The sequence below is a fragment of the Balaenoptera physalus genome (assembly GCF_965194825.1).
Source record: "Balaenoptera physalus genome assembly, chromosome: 3".
Classification (NCBI taxonomy): Eukaryota; Metazoa; Chordata; class Mammalia; order Artiodactyla; family Balaenopteridae; genus Balaenoptera; species Balaenoptera physalus.
In genome coordinates, this window is record NC_138890.1 from 50,516,316 (window position 1) to 50,537,123 (window position 20,808).

A 20,808-nucleotide genomic window follows, 5' to 3' on the forward strand; every position below is an offset into this window, starting at 1 on the left:
TTGGTCTCACAGACCAACCCTGGTACAATGTGGAAGGGCAATACACAAGGGTATAAATACCATTGAAGGACAAGTTGCAGGCTGGCTTCTACAGGTGGTCAAGAGAAACAGAACATCCCATTGAACTTCCCTGGGAGGCCAGAAAGATCCTCTCACGTAAACTGACAGCTCAAAGTCTAAAAGAGCTTCCCAGAAATGAACTGTAAGAGGCACTCAAGAGGCACAGATGAGAGTGTGGGCAAGACTGGAGATCCCAATCATCCAAACATAATAAAAGAAATCAACTTAGTGCTCATTAAGTAAGCTGGAGATCCATGTAACTTCAGACAAACACTTGCTCTCTCCGAAACTGTTTTCTCACTTGTAAATGAAGGGACTGGACTAAACTCTGGGGCCGAATAACAAATACGTAGCAACTTATCGTGTTCTGTGCTCTACCCACTTTAACTCATTTTTCCTGCATGGCCAAAGGCAGCGCTCGTCTGGAAGAGCCCTAGGCACCAGTGCAGATGCGCTGGGTGCTCCCGCACCAGCTTCCTATTCTCAGCCTGAGCTGGGGCTCCGAAGGTGTGATTCCTGTGTTTAGTAATGGGCTGGCTCTTTCTCTGGGCTTCTTGTGAAATATGCTTCCCTGTGTGGCAATCACCGTGCTTTGTGACTTGGAACAAAGTAAACTAGAGGCTAAACACGTTAGCTGCGTCTGCTTCCTTTAAATATGAAAGTGTCTGATCCTTTCTGTGATGTTTTTATTTTGACCTCCGGGAGAAGAGAGAGTCTTGATAATTTCTGAGGAAATAAACTCCCAGCGGCTGAATTTGGCTAAACCATGAAATGGATGTTCCCCCAGCCTAACAAGGGCATCTCTGCTGAGACTCCAAACTACCCTTCATATGACAGTCTATGTACATGTCTTCCCAGGGTTGGGCATTGGGAAATCCTGTGAGCTCTACTTCAAAATATAGTCAGAATCCTTAGTCCACGGCACTGTTGCCTGTTGCCTGGTCACTGCAGTAATCTCCAGACTCACCCCCTGCTTCTATCCTTGTCCCTCTACAGTCCATTCCCAAAACAGCATCCAGAGTGACCCTTGTTAAATGTAGGTTAGATCGTATCACTGTTCTGTGTGAAATCCTATAATGGCTCCCCACTTCCTTCAGAGCAAAATACAAAGTCCTTAAAATGCCTTCAAGATCCTGCATGAGCTGCACCCCCATTACCTCTGGTACTTCATCCCCTGTACCTCTCTCCCTTGCTCACTCCTTACCAGCCCCACTACCTCCTTGCTGTTCCTCAATTAGGCCTTAGAGACTTTGCTGAGACTCCGCTTGGAAGGCTCTTCCCCCAGATGGCCACCCGGCCCTCTCCCCACCTCCTTCAAATCTTTGTTCCTATCTAACCTTCTTATGAGGCCAACCCTGACCACCCTATTTAAAATTGTGACCAGTTTCCTTCCCCCATTTCTTCCTTTACCTTCTGAAAGAAGGAGTTACTTAAAGACCAAAAAGAAAAAAAATTTAGTTACTGGATTCCAGCTGCAGCAAGTTCCAGATAGTTGAAGATAGTATATTGAGTTAGGCTGGAATTCAATTTTCAACTCTCTTTTATTCAATTCAACAAACAATACACTGGTGGTCTCCCAGAAGCAAGCTTTAGGGTTGGATGGTGAATTGTGGAGAGATGGAGGTCCAGCAAAGTGTAGTGATGGCAATAAACTTGGAACAAAGACCTGCATTCAAACCCTAGCTTCACCTCTAACTTCCTTTGGGAACCTGGGCAAGTCTCTTCCCTACTCTGGGCTTCAGTTCTCCATCTTGAAAATAAGGGGAGGGAACTAGTTAGTCTCTAAGGTCACGTTTGGCTCTATAGCTCCATGACTTTACCCTTATTTCACAGAGAGCTATGGTCTCCTGTGTCAGTTGCGAGTTCTCAGGGGCAAGTGGGCACAGAGAGTGCATGGCCACCAGCTATCTCTTATAAGCCAGCACCTCAGGGGCCTGAGGTCTGCCTTAAGCACTAGCAGCAATTGGGTAATAGCTGCAGTGGTTAACCTGAAGTCACCCTGTGCATCCTCCAGCCCAAAGAGGATGCCCGTCTCACCTCCCTGCATCCTCAGCAGAACACAGAGGAAGTGTTCCATGGTGCCACAGAATTAGCATTAGCTTCCGGTTAGTCTACTAAGCAGAGAAGAGGGGGGCGGTGCGGGAACAAGCCTTGGTTAGGTTTGAGGTATGCTTGGGAAATTACTGTTGAAGCCAAGCAGAGAGCATTCTAGAGGTGTGAAACTCATGTGCCCATAATGGGAATGATGCAATTCCAGCAAAGTTCCAGGGCAAAAATGAGTAGGCTATCAATTAATGTTCCAATTTCCTTTGCATTTGCTTTCTTCTCTTTCTAAGTGTTGTTAGAAGAGCAACTGGTTTCTTACTCTGCTGTGAATATAAGTGAACTGCTGTAGTGTGCAGGGAACTGCATTTATGGAATTAGAAAACAGAATACTGTACCAGGAGTGAGAAAACCTGGGGCATGTTCCTGGGGCGTGTTGACGCTCAGGACCTCATTTTCAACATTTGAAAAATACAAGTATTGAACTAGGATCTTTCTAGTATATGATAATTCTAAGGTATCCAGTCCACTACCCCAGGAGGCTATAGCAGGCGTCAGCAAACTCCAAGCCGTGGCTGTTGTCTGTTTTGGTAAAACCTGCCAGCACCACTGAAGCAGGCTGGCCCTGTGAGCCTCAGAAACCAAGCCAGGTATCCTCCTATGACTCACCTTCTCCCTCTGCTCCCAGTGCCGGTCTGCAGTGCCAGCGCCTGTGCCTTGCTGCTGCCCAGGGCCCAGGCTGGCCCCTACCTACACACTGGGGATTCTGCTACTGGTGACTACCAGTCACAGAGCAGAGGAATCTCAGTCTGCCCCAGTTGAGGTGGCCAGGCTTTCTTGGGAGAAGAGAAGGGCACCCGGATCTCAGTTTCCTGCACTGTAAAATAGAGATAATGATACTACCTGCCTTTTGAAGTTCTGGTGAAAATTAAATGAGGCAATGTATGTATAGTTTTGACACAGTGTTCTGCATTCAATAAGTGCTCAATAAACATCAACTAATATTACTATTCAGTTCTATTTCTTCTCAATCACCAACTCTAATATCAGATAGGCAATAATACAACACTAGTACAAAGAGAAAAGCACTGAACTGATGGCAGGTAACATGGGCTCCAGTCTCTGCCAGCCCAGCTCTAAGTGGTTATTTTACATGTCTAAGCTTTAGTTTATGCACTAGAAAAATGTAAACGACACCTAGCAACATTGTTCATTCATTGATTCCACTCCTTCATTAGGCAATACTTATTGAACACCCAGAGTATAGACTTAGTCCTAATGCTAAATATGCGAAACCTGAAAATGAATGAGATATGGCTTCTGCGTGGAGGAGCTCAATCTAAGAAGCTTCAAACGAGATAACGTCCGTGAAAGTTTCCTATAGGTCAGCAGCAAGACTGTCAGAAGCAAGTGCTGGTGTGGACTCTTAGTTTTCCAGTTCCAATGAAACTCTGTCTCAGAGACCCTCCCTAACTTCCGGATGTTTGTCTGGAAGGTGAGGGCGGTAGAGGCAGTGTTAAATAAAACGGAAGACCAGCGTTCCTTTCTGTTAGATACAAAGGAAAGGAGCGCACTGAGTCTGTCTGGATTTGTTCTGCGACTCCGTACTTGTCAAAAAAAGGTCTAAGCTCAGCCCGGACGGCTGACGCTCACAAAAATGGTGGAGGGGGAAGATGGAGGCGGGGGGGGGGGGGGGGGGGGGGGAAAAAAAAAAAAAAAAAACAACCTGTAACCCCAGCTGAGCATGCGCACTTTGACTTTCGTCCGGCGCAAAGCCCCTCTAGCTCGGAAACCTTACGTCAAAGTCTACGTTGAAAGACACAGGGAGGGAAGCCAGGGAAACGCTGACTCTCGAGTCACGTGACGCGACGAGAGCGTCGTTGACTCCTCCCCCTCAAGATGGCGTCGTTGCTGCAATCGGAGCGGGTTCTCTACGTAGTCCAGGGAGAAAAGAAGGTTCGGGCCCCGCTCTCGCAGCTTTACTTCTGCCGCTATTGTAGCGAGCTGCGGTCGCTGGAATGTGTGTCTCACGAGGTAATGCAGTCGTCCCATGAAGAGTGTGTGTGTGGGGGGAGGGGGGGAAGGCGGTTCCTGCTAGTCACCGCGCCCAGCGGGTGGTAATTTTCCTAGCATGTTGATTGGCTCTGCCTTCCGTCACTCAGATTTGCCTGTGATTTAATTTGCTTATACGTACGTAATTTGTCACTTGGAAAGGAGGAGCGGCCTTGGGTGGGGCTGAGCGGCCCTTCTGTTCTAGAGCGCCCTCTGGGACAAACTTGACTTTGGGGACCCTGGCCATCTCCTGGGGCGGGGGTTGGTAATTGGGTGGGGCGGGGGTTGGTAATTGGGTGGGTCAGGGGGAAAAAAGGTATGGGGGTGCTTAGTTCAGGCCACTTGAGGGGCGAGATATCGTCTTTCCAGCATTGACGGAGGGAGTGGGGAGGTCCGCGGGCATTCTCATCCAAGCCCCTCCCATCCTGGAAGTTCTGACCCTGCTTGGGCAGAAACTGGGCCTTCTAACAACTGCCTTGTTCTGTTTCCTGAGCCAGCCCAAGGCCTGCAGCAGATAAGAGGTTGGGATGGGGTGAGCTGAGTGAAAAGCGCTTACAATCGGGTCTGTAGTTTAAGAAGCTCAAAGTGTTACATTCATGGCGCTTCTCCTAAGGGTACATTTCTGACCTTCACTGGCGCAAGTGGGCGTTGGAGGTGGGATTGCTCAAAATGTAAAAGACCCCCGGAAAAAAAATCACCAAATAACAAAATCCCAGAACTTCTGCAGCACTTGGAGCATGTTGTTCATTCAGTAGGCTCTGCGGATTAAAAGACGCGTTAAGACGTAAATCTTGCTGTTGAGTAACTTGCAGTCTCGTGAAGGAAAAGCTGATTAGTAATAATACATAGTTAATGCTTATTCAGTACTTTCTATACGCCATGTGCTTTACATAATCTTTAATCATCCTACAAATTAGAATGGATACGTTTTTTTTAAAAACCACTTTACAGTAAAAGAAAGAGGCACATAATGTTTGCGCTGGGTCACACAGCCAAAAATTTGTGGTTGGGAGGGGGGCACCAAGATTTGAAACCAAGCAGCCTGATTCAGAGGACTTCAGTGAGAATCCCTGGATGGTTAAAAATGCATATGAGAATATGTCCTATACTATACGCCATTTTACACATTATGAATAATTATTATTTTATTGGGAATATTTTTCATACTGTTAAGAATAGTCAGGGAAAGCAGTTAAATAACACAAGAGAAAAATCAATGCTGTATTATATACATGATTTTTTTTTCTCCATCTCCATTAGCACTTTGTATGCTTATTCTTTGAAAGGTCCTTTCTCTTTAGGATGCTGTCCTAGCTCCACCTCCAGAATTTATTGGATTAGATTTTCATTTGGTGATCATTAGGGAGCTGAGTCTCCATGATCTGTAAGGATCTCTTCAGCTAGGACATTCAGTCTGTGACTGCATCTTTTACAGACTGGTGTGCACCTGTGAAATGGAGGCCATTAGGGTGTGGGGAAGGATGATGCTAGTGAGGGCTGAAGCAGTCCAGAAATTTCTAATGACAAGCCTGGGATTGGAGCTTCACATGAAGGGATGAGCATAATTTGGAAAGGGGACGGGGAGGAATGAATTATATTTTGCCTTTTATGATAGTAAGTGCAAATATAAGTTAACAGGATTATATTTTGTGTTCCTGGAGACTTATTTGAGCAGTAACTTTATCTTTTCAAAGGTGGTTCTGTTTATAAGCAGATGATGAAAAAAGAAAACAGTTTCTGTCATAGTATTTATGTTCAAGTGAATCTGTCCCTCTGCAGGTGACTAGAGTTCTAGAATTATCAAATAGGATCTACTACATTAAAGAAAATATTTAGTCCTTAAAAAAATACAATGAATTTAATTTTTGTACTATGTTTTTGCATTAAATGCAATAAGACTATGTTGTTAACTTAGTAGTTTTAATTTGCTATTTAAAAAATCTCTAATTGGTTGGCTACAGCTGACTTTGTAAATGTTAATGTATGCTTTTCTTCAGTGAACATGTAATACCTCAGTAATGGGAAAACTTTAAAAATCTCTTAACAGTTTGTGTGGTCAAGTTATTGCAGTCACACAAAGCTAGACTAGATAGAAGGATATTTGATCACAGCCTCATAAGTTGGGTTATTTTATTTGTTAATCTATTTAGATTATCATAGAGATCTTCTTTTACATAAACATGTTTTAACACGTCTAATACGTAAAACCCTAATGAAAGGGAATAGGAAAGACCAGAAAGGAAAAATAGAAGGATTTCAGGAAATCCAGAGGTTAAGAAAACAACAGGTGATTGAAGAATAAACCCGATGCTGAAAGCAGTCCAGGTTCTTTGCCAGATCAATGATCTCTCACCTCTGCTGCAGAATAATGTATTTTAAATTTCACTAATTGGCATAGACATATATACAAGCCAAGCTAAATGTCTTTTCCTCCGATTTTTTGATTTCTTGTTTCTTTCTAGGTGGACTCTCATTATTGTCCCAGTTGTTTAGAAAATATGCCATCGGCTGAAGCCAAACTAAAAAAGAATAGGTAAGACTGGGATCAATTTTTTCTATTTTCCCCAACTATTTTTTTAATAGCTGGTAAAAAAGCACATGGAATTAACTCTCATTTTTAACAAGCTGTTTTTCTTTTTTTAGCATCACTTATGCCAAAGATGAAACTTTCATTTTAAAAAAATAAATTGTATTTTAGAACAGTTTTAGACTTAAGAATTACTGTGAAGATGATACAGAAAATTCCCGTTACTCCTTACCCAGTCCCCCCTATTGTAAATGTCATGTATTAGTATGGTATATTTGTCTCAACTAATGAACATTATTGGTAACATTATTATTAAATAAACTCTATATTTTATTTAGATTTCCTCAGTTTTCCCCTAATCTCCTTTTTCTGTTCTAGGATCCTATTCAGGATACCCACATTATATTTAATAGTCATGTCTCTTTAGGCTCCTCTTGCTGTGATATTTTCTTAGACTTTCCTTAGTTTTGAGGAGTACTGGTAAGATATTTTGTAGAATGTCCCTCAATTGGAAGTTGTCTTATGTTTTTCTCATCAGCTGGGGGAATGTGTTGTGGGGAGGAGAACCACACAGGTAAAGTGCATCTCTCATCACATCATATCAAAGGTATATACCACCAACATGACATCACTATTGATGTTAACTTTGATTACCTGGCTTGAGCTAGTGTTTGTCAGGTTTCTCTGAGGTAAAGTTTCTCTTTTTTTTTTTCTTCTCCTTTTCCATATTGTACTCTTTGGAAAGAAAGGCACTGTTGTAGCCCACACTTAAATAGTGGGAGTTATGATCCCCTTCCATGAAGGCTATCTCCATGTATTACTTGGAATTCTTTTGTGTGGAAGATTTTTCTCTTCTCCCCTTTTTATTTATTTAGTCATTTACTTCAAGCAGTATGGGCTTGTGAATATTTATTTTATACTTTAGGTTATAATCCAGTACTACTTTTTTTTTTTTTTTAACTCAGATTGTTCCAGCTTTGGCCATTGGGACCTCTTTTAGTAGACTTCCATCTCCCTTTGGCGTACCCTCGTCATTATATGGCAGTGAGGAGGAGGGAAGTGTTATTCAATTGTTTGAGAACTTTCTTACTTACTCCAGGCTCATCCTCTATATTTTCTGCTCCAGTCCTAGAATTAGCCATTTCTCCAAGGAGCCCTGGTACCTTTTATTCGAGGTTGGTATTGCAAACCAAGATCTGGGTAGTATTAAAAACCAAGATTGGTATTAAAAACCAAGATTTGGTATTAAAAACCAAGATCTGGTACTCACTGCTACTGGTGCCGTTTTGGTTTTTAGCATGGTGTGGAAGTCCCTTGTAACCAGTCACACCTCTGTACCTCCATGGATATGAACCACTGTTTTGTCTTTCCTGTCCCGGAGAAACAGCTCCTTGTAAACCAGTTTTGTATGCTTTCCATACGTTAATTTTGTCATTTAATCCTCAAAATATCCCTATAGGTGGGTACTGTTACTGTCCTTATTTGAGGATATTATTATCTAGTAGCAAAATATCACAGAAAATTGGAGTTATGGAATGGAACGTCAGAACAAGTCCAGGACTGGAGGTGAAATCTTGATAATCTCAGATGGTGGGAAAGTTAAAAGCAACAAGGCATGGGGGAGCCTGTAGGGGAATGTTGAGTGTTTCACTAGGAAGAGTAATGCCTAAAGAGAGCAGAAAGCCCTGAAAATGCCCCGCTTCTGAAACATTTCATCTTGGTAGCATTGTTTGGTATCTGTTTCAGCTCTCTGGCACAGCAAACAAGCAGTTATTTTCCAAACCCAGTTTCACAGCTTATTGTATTTTTGCCTCTCAATTTTCCATTGTGCAATTGGTCTGTCCTCTCTAAAGTCATAAACTGTGACATTTCTCTGTCCCACAGAAATCTTTGTGGTCTGTAAAAGAGTCTAAAAGTTAACTCCAGACTGTTAACAGTGATTCCCTCTCTGGAGTAGGATTGGGTCATGCTGTGACTCTTCAGGAACTTTGATGATGATTGCATTTTTAAAAATAATTATCGCAATACTTTTGAAATTTTAAAATGAAGTTTGTAGGAGCCTCTTCAGAGTACTTTTTAATTTCTTTTTGCTTGAGAGCTGCCCTTCCCTTATAGTTCTCTCTTGAATTCCTAACATGTAGAACAATGTCTGGCACATAGTAGGTGCTCAGTAAATATTTGTTGAATGAATCAATGGTTGTTTGTCGTGTCCTAGATGCGCCAACTGCTTTGACTGTCCCGGCTGTATGCACACCCTCTCCACTCGGGCAACAAGCATTTCCACACAGCTTCCAGATGACCCAGCCAAGACCACGGTGAAGAAAGCCTATTATCTGGCCTGTGGATTTTGTCGCTGGACATCTAGAGATGTGGGCATGGCAGACAAATCTGTGGGTGAGTGAGGCGGACTTCAACATGAGATTTTGTGAAATCGGCAGTGCTCTAATTGCACACAAATCATTATTTCTGTTACCTGTTGGGAGGTAGGCGATAAATTCAGAGTATTTTGTCATTAAATCTTCTATGTTCCCACATTCTCACATGGACCATGATGTTTCATCTGAGACTTGGTAAATTATTTCATTTTCTTAAAGTTGGTAAAATAGCATTTATAAATCTGATAATTTTTTAGAATCAAAAGATTAATGTTCTTCATAAAAAGTAAATGCTCCTGATGGTAGAACACACCATGAACAAACCTAAAAGATAAAAGTCACAAAGCTTGGATCATATATAACAGTCTAAAGATAAATAACCAAAAATAAGGAACCCTTAGAAATCAGAAAGCTACCCAATAGAAAGAAAGAAATTGTCAGAGGATATGAACAGCAGCTCTCAGAAATGGAAATAAAGATGGTCAATGACCAAAGTGTGCACAAATCATTGGATCTTTTTTCTTGCACACAACTTGGTGAGGTGATTTTTTTTAAGTCAATAAATATGCAAAAAGATACGTTCAGTTTTGCTAGTAATCATGAAAATGCAAATTAAAACTTCGTCCATTGATTTGGCAAAATTTTAAAAATCTGGTAGTATGACAAGAATATGGGAAAATAGTTGTTTTGTCTGCTGCCATTTTAGAGAGCAGTTTGACAACGTTTATTAAAATTTCAAATTGCTTTTATTCTTTTACCCAGAAATTACATGTCCAAGTACCTATCCTGGAGCATTCAAACACATGCTCAAAGATACATCTATATGTATCATAAGTGAAACAGAAAAGTTATGTATGTTTGGACCTAAAGAAAACCTAAGGTATTAAATTACCTCTCCATCACTTGAGCATTTCAAAGCAGAGGTTGCATTTACCTTTATTAGGAAACTTCCTTTATTTTTTCATATCCTGTACTCCATGGTTAATATCAGAGAGTAGAAACACTCTTTATTACAATCAGTTGAAAATCTTGAGTTGCTGTTTATTTTTTATATAAACAGCAGCACTGCTAACTCCCCATTGTCTTTTTTCTTTCTGAAATTTCATTTGTTTAATTTTGTGAAAACTTTTTAGACTTGTTAAAAATTCCCATTTTTACATTTCCATTCAAAATATCTACTTACTATTTACATGAGGAAGCCAATTAAAAACTCATTATGTTATTTGACATAACTAAAATGAAGATGGACTTCAGCTGAAAGTTTTCTACAGATTCTTACATAGTTTGGAAGTAAATATGGGTGAAGTTCCTTTAGATTCAACTGTATTCTTAAAACTTAATCTTTGGTTCTCTTGAGTTCGCCCTTTGGTTTAGAATGCTTGAGTTCTTGGTTGTTTTTCTAACTTCATACATTATGTTGATAAAATACTATTCAAAGACAAAAAGTTAACTAAACAAGTCCCTTAAAAATGCTCATTGGTGGGTAGGCGTTTCCTGAACTGTGATTTATATTGGAAAGTTTCTGTAGCATCTTCTTAGATTGTCAGTAAATATTTGTGTGTGTGTGTGTTTTAATGTCAGTGTAGCAAGTAAATTGTTTGAATTTGTTTATGAATTTATGTTAAATGTAAAAAACAACCTCAAAGTGACACTTAGTTCAGTGAGTTAAAGTGTATTTTTTCCATGTTTGTATTTTGTTTCTTTTTATCAAGTTAAAGAAACGAAGCCTAGAAATCCAAATGGATTTCTCAGTTTGTTACTCTGTAAGTGCTTTTTTAATATTTTTTGGACTGTAAGCTATTAGGATTGGAGAATTTATTTTTCAGAGTTTAAAGGCTGTGCTTGTTTCTAGAAATCTAGCTCCTCTAGGGTATCTTGACAGTGATAATTGAATAGTAGGAGTTCTTAAGGAGTACAGATAATTTCATTTCTTCCATGATGTCACTGGTGTCTGGGAAGCCCTGAAACCACTTTGGTTACAACTATTTGTTTATTTTTAAGTAAGCCATTGTGTCAGTAATGTGAAGAAACTTTTTAATGTCTCTCAAATTTATATTTAGAATAAATCACCAGTTCTAAAAACACAATTAGGTAAAACATTCAGATTTTCTAAAATATTACTAAAACATTTCTTTCACATAATTATTTTTCATAATTGCCTTAAGGCAACTTTTAAAATATAAGTATTGTACTTAAGGATGTTATTACTGCATTTTCTTGCAGGGGGCTATAGTGTCACCTTCAACAGGAGTCCTTTTTATTTGGGAAAAAAGTTATTTTTAATTATACAAATAATACACTTTCATGAACTTATCACCCAGCTTAAGAAATTAAACATAACCAAAACAGTGTAAGCCCATTGTATAGCCTTCCCCCCACTGCATCTGCCTTCTTCTGCCTTCTAGACAGAGATAGTCATCACAATCCTGAATTCAGATGGTCATCAGTGTCCATGCATGTTTTTGCACTTCTTCATGTATGTATGTAGCCACTAGCAAAGAATGCTTCTCAACTTGAAACAAATGGAACCATGCTTTGTGCATCCTGCTACAATTTATCTCTGTCAGGTTTGTGGTATGTAGTTGTGATGGTGGGTGATTGATGCATCACTTACCACAGATTACTTCTTCACTCTTCTTCTTCACATTTAGGTTGTTTTCAATTTTTTGGTTCTGACAACAGTGCTGTTAGAAACATTCTTGTGTGTGTTTCCTGTCACAAGAGCAAGGGTTTCTCTGTATAACAAAGTAAAATTGGTGGTTTTAAGATGTGTACATGTTTAGCTCTCCAAAATGGTTTACCAATTTTTGCTCCCATGAATAATATGTGAGTAGCCTACCCATTGCTCCAGATCTCCGGCAGCTCTTAGCATTGTTGGACTTCTTTCAAGTTTTTCCAAACTGATGGTTGTGAAATGTCATCTCATTACAGTTTCCGCCCCCCCCCTTTTTTTTTGGTTAGCTTTATTGAGATATAATTTACATATAATGAAGCTCACCAATTTTAAGTGTAAAATGCTTTGATTTTTGCCAGATGTGTATAGCCATGTAGCCACCTCCGCAATCATAGAACATTTCTGTTACCCCAGAAAGTTCTCTCATGCCCCTTTGCAGTCACTTCCTTCCCCCCACCTCCTGGCCCCTGACTACCACTGATTTCTTTCTTTCACTGTAATTGTGCCTCTTCTAGAAGTTTATATAATTGGAGTAGTTCAGTCTGTTGTGTCTGTCTTCTTTCACTTAGCATAATGCTTCTGAGGTTCGTTCGTGTTTTTGCTTTTTATTTTTGAGTTGTATTCTGTTGTATGGATATACCATAATTTGTTTATCCATTCTCCAGTTAATGGACATTGAATTTTTTGCAGTTTAGGGCTCATATGTATAAAGCTGGCTATGAACATTTGCCTAGAAATCTTAGTGTGAATATGTATTTTCATTTTTCTTGAGTATATACCTAGGAATGGAATTGCTGAGTCCTAGGGTTAAGTGTATGTATTCCTTGACTGAAAACTGCCAAACTGTTTTCCACAGCTGTACTATTTTGGGTCCTCACCAGCAGTGTAGGAGAGTTCCAGTTCCTCATCAACTATTAGTATTGTTTTTTTTTTTTCATCTTGGCCATTCTAGTGAGCGGGCAGCGATACCTTGTTGTGGTTTTAATTTGCATTTTCTTGATGTGCTTGTTTGCCATCTATGTATTTTCTTTGGTGAAGTGTTTGTACAAATCTTTTGCCTATTTTTAAACTGAGTTTTAATCTTTTTATTGAGTTGTGAGAGTTCTGTATTGTGGATACAGGTCCTTTGTTGAATATATATTTTGCAAATATTTTCTCCCAGTCTGCGGCTTGCCTTTTTATTTTCTCAACTGTGTCTTTTGAAGAACACAAGTTTCTAATTTTTTTTAATTTTTATTTTAATTTTATTTTTGGCTGCATTGGGTCTTTGTTGCTGCACTTGGGCGAGCTGCGGCGAGCGGGGGCTACTCTTCGTTGTGGTGCATGGGCTTCTCATTGCGGTGGCTTCTCGTTGCAGAGCACGGGCTCTAGGCGTGTGGGCTCAGTAGTTGTGGCTCATGGGCTCTAGAGCGCAGGCTCAGTAGTTGTGGCGCACGGGCTTAGTTGCTCCTTGGCATGTGGGATCTTCCCGGACCAGTGCTCGAACCTGTGTCCCCTGTATTGGCAGGCGGATTCTTAACCACTGCGCCACCACGGAAGCCCTACAAGTTTCTAATTTTCATGAGGTTCAGTTTATCAATTTTTTATTTTATAGTTGTGCCCTTTGTGTTCTAGTAAAGAAACTTTAGCCTAACCCAAGGTTGCTAAGATCTTCACTTCTGTTTTCTTCTAGAAATATTATAGTTTCAGCCCTTACATATAAGTTTATTACCATTTCAGGGTAAATTTTGTAAATGTTGTGAGGTAAGGGTTGAGGTTAATTTTTTGTAAATTGTTACAGCACCATTTGTTGAAAGTATTCATTATGGTTTTACTTTCAGCTTTCTGGAATAATCTTTTCCCATATGATTTGTGCTTTTTTCTCTTATGTAAGAAACTCTTCTCTAAACTGAGGTCGTAGAACACAGAAATTGCCCAGTGTTGCAGATACGGGCAAGTTCTCTGGAGTCAGACTGCCTGAGTTTGAATCCTGGCTTTACCGCTTACTATCTCTATGACTTTGGGCAAGTTATTTAATTCTCTGAGCCTCAATTTCCTCATTTGTAAAATAAGACTAAGAATGAGAGTCCCTACCACAGAGCGTTATTTTTTTTTAATGAATTTATTTATTTATTTATTTATTTATTTATTTATGGCTGCGTTGGGTCTTTGTTGCTGCACGCGGGGGGCTTTCTCTAGTCGCGGCAAGCAGGGGCTACTCTTTGTTGCGTTGTGCGGGCTTCTCATTGCGGTGTCTTCTCGTTGCGGAGCACGGGCTCTAGGCGCTGTGGCTTCAGTAGTTGCAGCACGCAGGCTCAGTAGTTGTGGCTCGCGGGCTCTCTAGCGCAGGCTCAGTAGTTGTGGCACGTGGGCTTAGTTGCTCCGCAGCATGTGGAATCTTCCCGGATCAGGGCTTGAACCTGTGTCCCCTGCATTGGCAGGTGGATTCTCAACCACTGAGCCACCAGGGAAATCCTCAGAGGGTTATTATGAGGATAAAATGGAGTGTGATACATTTCAAATACCTGGCACAGAAGTTATACATGTGTTAGTGGTAGTTGTGGTCCTAATGGTGGTTATTATTATCACCATCATTATATTTAAAGAAAAAATTTCATTCTGAGCCCTTTGGTCTGTATAATTTCTAGGACTCTTTCTTGGAAATTCTGTGATTTTATGTTTTTAAGCTTTATTTTGTGGCCTGCAGATGACCTGCTTTTGTGAAAATAAAATCAAATTATGTAAGTCTTGTTTAATATTCCTTTATTTTGCAGCCAGTGGTGGTTGGCAGGAACCTGAAAATCCTCACACGCAACGGGTAAGTAAAGGGTCATCAGAGAGAGGATGAAATGAGAAAAGATGAAGAAAAAGACCATTTTATCAGTGTATATGGCGTATGCTTATAAATCCATGATGTGTATTTTGGTGTTTTTTACACTTAGAAAGTGCTTCTCGTTGTAAGACATTAAATCACAGTGGCAGTTTTTTCCAGTCTGACTTAAGTTAATAGAGAAACCTAGGTGTAGTTTTAGTTCTGTACTCAGGCTGTGAATTGGAAAAGGGAAATGATACGTTTCTGTTTTCCACGTACCCACCAACTGTGTTAAGGGTCCATTTGTCCTCAGAAATATCATCAACATATAAACATTTTAACTCTTGGAAACACCACTAATTTGGAAGATGCCGTTGGACTCAGTAGTGGTTGCTTATAGAATCATGATTTAGACATCCTTTAATAGTTCACAGTGAATTGATCTCTGCAGTATACATTAGAACTGATTTTGTTGCCCCTGGAAGTAGAATATTAGAAAGATGATAAAATGCTATCAGAATGAGGTTGTACAGACTGCCAATTAAATAATAATTTATAATTATTCACTTATAACATCAGCAAAAATTAGAAATACTGAAAATATCTTGGATGGGAATGTATGGAATTTGACCTTTTCACATATACTATTGTTAGTGTAAATTAGTACAGATTTCTTGCTCTCTCAGCAGTATCTACTTCCTGGACTCTGACCTACAGAAATACTTGTACTTATGCACAAAAATATGTATATTCATTTATCAGACATTTGTCAAGCATGTGCTGCATACTGTGTGTCAGGGGTTGTGCTGAACAATAGGAATACATGGTCCTTACCCTCATAGAGCTTAAGTCTAATGGGAAAACAAAAATCAATTAAATAATCCCCAGATAAAGGAAAAACTCAAGGTAGTATGAAGGAGAGAGAAACTGTGCATGTGGGCATTTATTAGGGGGAATTTCAACTAGGTAGGTCCACATCTGAGGATTGCGCTAGGATCTGAGGATGACAGGCAGAGAAGGGAAAGAATTCAGGGCGGAGGAACAGCATAGGCAAAGAGCTTGTAAGTGGAAGGAGCAAAGCAAGTTATAGACAAGAAGGCGAGTGTGCCAGAGTGGAGCATAGCAGTAGGTGAATGGAGAAAAGATCTGGGGTCAGACTGTGCAGAACCATGTGGACCAAGTTAAGGAGTCTGAGAAGCCTTTAAAGCAAAAGAGCTGAAAGGATCAGGTTAGTGTTTCTAAAAAATAATTACTGCTGAATTGAGAGGACAAGAGTGGGTACCAGGGGACCATTTAAGTGCTCTCAGAGGAAATGGTTAAATACCTTTAGGACATCTGTATCGTTTAATAAGATGCAGCCTTTAAAAAGAATGAGGTAGATCTATTTGTACTGAATGGAAAGTTCATGGCACTTACAGTGAAAAAGTTTTAAAATAGTATGTTTTTTCCCCTTATATGAAAAATAAAAAGAGCTGTATTTATTTTATACATATAAAAGCGATATGTCTGTACATGCATTTTTTAATGTATGCAGGATATAATATCATACCCGTGTCTGTAAGTGTGTAAGAAAGATACCTGAACCCTAATGGTGGATACCTGTGGTGAGGGGAAGGGTGGACTTGGGCGTGAGAGATAAAAGAGAAGTTTCACTTTTTATTCTTTATGTTTCTATATTGTTTGAACTTTTCACAGTTATCATATATTGCTTTTATGATTAAAATATATTTTTTAAATGAAAATATGTGATGGAGAGTGGGAGAAAATAAAGTATGAAATGTCACATCCTTGGAAGTAGGTGGTCCTCTGGTCATGCGGAGAAAATAGGAGCAGTTGTGAGGGGAAGTAAGCAATGAAGTTAGAGAGCAGTGAAAAGAGAACATGAAATTTTCAAGCCTTTTCATTGCTCATTTCTTCCTGTTGTTGAACTTGAAGGTTCCATTTCAATTCTGAAAATAGAGCATGTAATGAAGACAAATTCTCTCTGAAGAAGAGGGCAAACTTGCCCACCTTAATAAATCTGTCTTGTCTATTCATTATATATCTAGTCAGTGGAGTTGATTAATTTTGTAGGTTTCTTGTTAGCTTTTTCGTGAAACGAATACTGAGTCTTTGATTTCTTACAGATGAACAAATTGATTGAATATTACCAGCAGCTTGCTCAGAAGGAGAAGGTTGAGCGAGATCGCAAGAAACTGGCACGGCGTAGAAACTATATGCCTTTGGCTTTTTCGGTGAGAAATTGGTACAAAAAGGAGTTTGCAATTCATGGATCAAGACCAGTGTGGCATAAGAACAGGGAACGTTTCAGAAAGTGGCCATTGTCCCTAGATTCCTGAACGATGGCTAACAGAAAAAGGTTCCTCAGGTGATAGGTGTCTAAGTCCAGCGGTTACGCTTTTGCCATATCATTAGTTCTGTTTGAGTTCTTTGAGTTTTAAGTACATTTGTGTTTCTTTCTCCATCACACCCCTTTCTCTTCTGATCATTCCTAAAGAGGCTACCGTTTAGTTTTGTAGGCACCCACATTTACAGCTTTAGGATATTACAGAAAGTCAGGAGAATATGGGCGAGTGGTAGGTTTTATCCATATTACCCTGTAGCCCACCCACCTTTGGCATCCTGGTAGTAGTGGTTTCCCAGCTTTAGTTACCATAATTTTTTGGCCCCTTCCAATATTTCTCCAGTATAAAAAACCCTGACTTTGACACAGAGCATTTTTGTGGTTAAATAAGTAGTGATATATGCAGGTGTAATTTTTGATAGGAATTATTTACAAAAGTCATTCTCTACTCGTTTGTAAACTACCAATTAGAAGCAAGAAATTAGGATTTGGAGCTTTTGCTATTGTCCCCCAAGTTTTATTTGCTCTCACAGAACAGTTTATTTTCTGTGTGTTTGCTTGGAGCCAAGCAGGTTGGCATTTAATAAATAATGTTTATTGAATAGCAATGATATGTCAAGCTCTGTGCTAATTTATACATATTATTTTGTTTAATCCTCACAACAATCCTGTGTAGTAGGTGGTATATCCCCATTTTACGCTGAAGGGAATGAGACCTGTAAAGGTTAATTAACTTCTTGTACTGCCTCTGCATGAGAATTAAGGCATTAAAACCTTAAGAATTGGTAAGGTTCATATAAAAATATCTAGTTTAGAATTTAATAAAACATTAAATCTTGCAAAGCATCCATATTTGCCAGAGATTTTTATGAAGTCTCAGTGAATTTTTTGAACAATCCAGTGGTATAATCAGCATATGCACTAGTGTATTTAGGAGAGGAATTTGAATTAAATGTGTTATTCTTCCAACTTTCCCATATAACCTGCCTGCTGTATGAGTTTGCTTCTATCTTATGCTGCATTTTTTGTCTCTGTTGCAACCTGCTGCTATTTTGGGGCCTACAGCAACATACTATTCATGTAGTGGTAAGTTCTCTTTTATGATTCTTGCTAACCCTGAAGAAGTTAGCAGATGATCACTGGTGTTCCAAGAAGACATTCATCGTGTATCTTAGATACTCGACATAGTTCTGGTCTAAGCCATAGCTTAGATATTCTTAGATTATCACATTTTGCTCATTTTCACTGTATTAATGTAGTTTCAATCTCCATGTTCGGTGCTTTTGTTATTATTTTAAGAGTAAGATGATGTGGGGCTACAATTACTCTCTTTAAAAGAAGCTTTAAAATTAGCTTTTTTTTTTTTGGCTTATTTCCTTGAGCTTCTCATGCTGTCCCTCCCAAAATTCTTTATTTTGATACACAGGATATATAAAAGTAGAATTTCTAATAGGAATTTCTGAACTCTGTTTAGGACAAATATGGTCTTGGAACCAGGCTTCAGCGACCACGAGCTGGTACAACCATCAGTACCCTTGCTGGACTTTCGTAAGTTTGGACGTTAAATGGCTTTGAGGGAAAAAGCTGATATCAAAATGAATATTGAAGGAATGTGGTTTTAAAGTTAATAACAGTTGCCAATGGGGAAGAAGATACTCATACTTAGGAAAAACCTAAACAGAAAGAATATTCTACAATGGAGTAATACTTCAATTATTGATATCATGGACTTTGAAGATATTGAGGTGGACCCTTGAGAAATGATGGCTTTTATCTTTTAGCCTTAAAGAAGGAGAGGACCAGAAAGAGATCAAGGTTGAGCCAGCTCAGGCTGTAGATGAAGTGGAACCTCTACCTGAAGACTATTATACGAGACCAGTAAATTTAACAGAGGGTAATTTTATACATGATTCTGCTTTGTTGCTATTTTACATCTAATTCTGTTTTTACTTATATGTCTTGTGATTTGAGGGTTTTTCTTTGAGATTTTTAATAGCATAGTTGTTAGTACTAAAATGAATCATGTAGAAAATAAAATAGATGTAATCATTTGAAGAACTTTAAAACGTCTGTCAAATTTCTGTATTGTAGTTTTTTGAAGAGCACTATTCACAAAAGCAGTGTTATTTTGTGTAATTATCTCATATACGTCTGATTTTGAGCAAGTCATTGTAAACCAAGCTTGGTTTCTGCCTTTCATGCTAGTGACCACCCTTCAGCAGCGCCTCTTACAGCCTGACTTCCAGCCAATCTGTGCTTCACAGCTCTATCCTCGTCACAAGCATCTTCTGATCAAACGGTCCCTGCGCTGCCGAGTAAGTATTCCTTTCTGTAGAGTTGTCATTTGTGTAAGAGAAAAGCAAAAATAAACACAATTGGCATCTGGTCAGTATCAAAACCTCTGGAATGTAGTAAATGTAGAAAATGCTTGTAGATAACGTTCCTGTGTCCAGGCACTACTTTAAAACTTTCAAGATAAACTTAATCCCCCTAACTCAGTGAGGTAGGTACTGTTGTTACCCTTGTTTTACAGATGTGGAAGCTGGGCTATTTGAAGGTTAAGTTCATACTGCTAACCCCTAAAAGAATACTGTAAGAATATAAAGCTTTTAGGCCAGTAGAGAGAGGAAAAAAAGGACTAATAAAAAAAATCAATTTAAAAGAAAGTAAGAAAGAAGAAAAATCAGCAAAAGCCTCTGGGAATCTATGAAACTAACAACAGGGTTTCTTCAATAAATAAAAGAAACATTGTAAAAGAAAACAAAGTATGAAAGAGAAAATGGAAAGGAAACCTTTGCAATCAGTACCATCCAACAGAACTTTTCTGTGGTGATAGAAATGTTCTTTATCTGCATAGTCCAGCATGTTAGCCACTAGTCACCTGTGGCTACTGAGCACTTGAAATATGGTAGTGCAGCTGAGGGCCTGAATCTTTCTAAGATGAAATTCATTTAAATAATCACATGTGACTAGTAGCTCCTGTTATCAAATAACACAGCATTAGATTAGAAGAGACTTACGAGGCCTATCAACCAAACACAGTGTATAGACTTTAATTCCTGATTCAAACACAGCATAGAAAGATAGAAAGGGACCAGGGGAGGAGGGAGGGAGGAAAGAAAAATGTGTGGAACCTTTGGGGAAATTTAAATACTGGATTTTTTAATGCTATTAAGATAATTATTCATTTTTTTAGGGCTAATAATGGTATTGTTATTTTTTTTAAGTATCTTTATCTTTTAGAGCTGCATACCAAAATGTTTAAGGATGAAATGACATGATGTCCGATATTTGTTTCAAAATAGTCAGGCATAGGGAGTGGGTAAGAGTCTAGGTGAAACAAGATTGGCCATTGTTGCTAACACGTTGCTAATTGTTGAAGCTGGGTGGCTGGTACCAAGGGATTTATAATACTACTCTGTATTTTTGCATATGTTAAAAAATTTCTATATTGAAAAACCTTTTCAGAAAGAAAGGGGCTTCCCTGGTGGCGCAGTGGTTGAGAATCCGCCTGCCAGTGCAGGGAACACGGGTTCGAGCCCTGGTCCGGGAAGATCCCACGTGCCGCGGAGCAACTAAGCCGGTGCGCCACAAATATTGAGCCTGCGCTCTAGAGCCCACGAGCCACAACTACTGAAGCCCGCGGGCCTAGAGCCTGTGCTCCGCCACAAGAGAAGCCACCACAATGAGAAGCCCGCTCACCACAACTAGAGAAAAGCCCGCGCGCAGCAATGAATACCCAAGGCAGCCAAAGATAAATAAATAAATTTATAAAAAAAAAAAAAAAAGAAAGGAAAAGCCCACTTTAAATATAAAGACACATATAGATAAAAAGTAAATGGAGAGGGCTTCCCTGGTGGCGCAGTGGTTAAGATTCTGCCTGCCAATGCAGGGGACACGGGTTCGAGCCCTGGTCTGGGAAGATCCCACATGCCGCGGAGC

The 20,808-nt window shown here is 39.5% G+C and overlaps 1 protein-coding gene across 2 annotated transcripts in view; it reads left to right on the top strand.

Annotated features, from left to right (window-relative positions):
* Positions 1 to 3,862: 3,862 nt before the first annotated feature.
* DCTN4 (dynactin subunit 4) overlaps positions 3,863 to 20,808 on the top strand; it is a 30,838-nt gene continuing 13,892 nt past the window's right edge. Inside the window, exons 1-8 of one of the 2 annotated variants that reach the window (XM_082455050.1) lie at positions 3,863 to 4,137; positions 6,618 to 6,688; positions 8,898 to 9,076; positions 14,485 to 14,528; positions 16,649 to 16,756; positions 18,341 to 18,414; positions 18,648 to 18,760; positions 19,072 to 19,181. In XM_082455050.1, coding sequence (XP_082311176.1) covers positions 4,003 to 4,137; positions 6,618 to 6,688; positions 8,898 to 9,076; positions 14,485 to 14,528; positions 16,649 to 16,756; positions 18,341 to 18,414; positions 18,648 to 18,760; positions 19,072 to 19,181 — 834 coding nt within the window. In that variant the 5' untranslated portion in view covers positions 3,863 to 4,002. The remainder of the gene's footprint in view (positions 4,138 to 6,617; positions 6,689 to 8,897; positions 9,077 to 14,484; positions 14,529 to 16,648; positions 16,757 to 18,340; positions 18,415 to 18,647; positions 18,761 to 19,071; positions 19,182 to 20,808) is intronic. The other variant, XM_082455051.1, reaches the window with a different exon arrangement.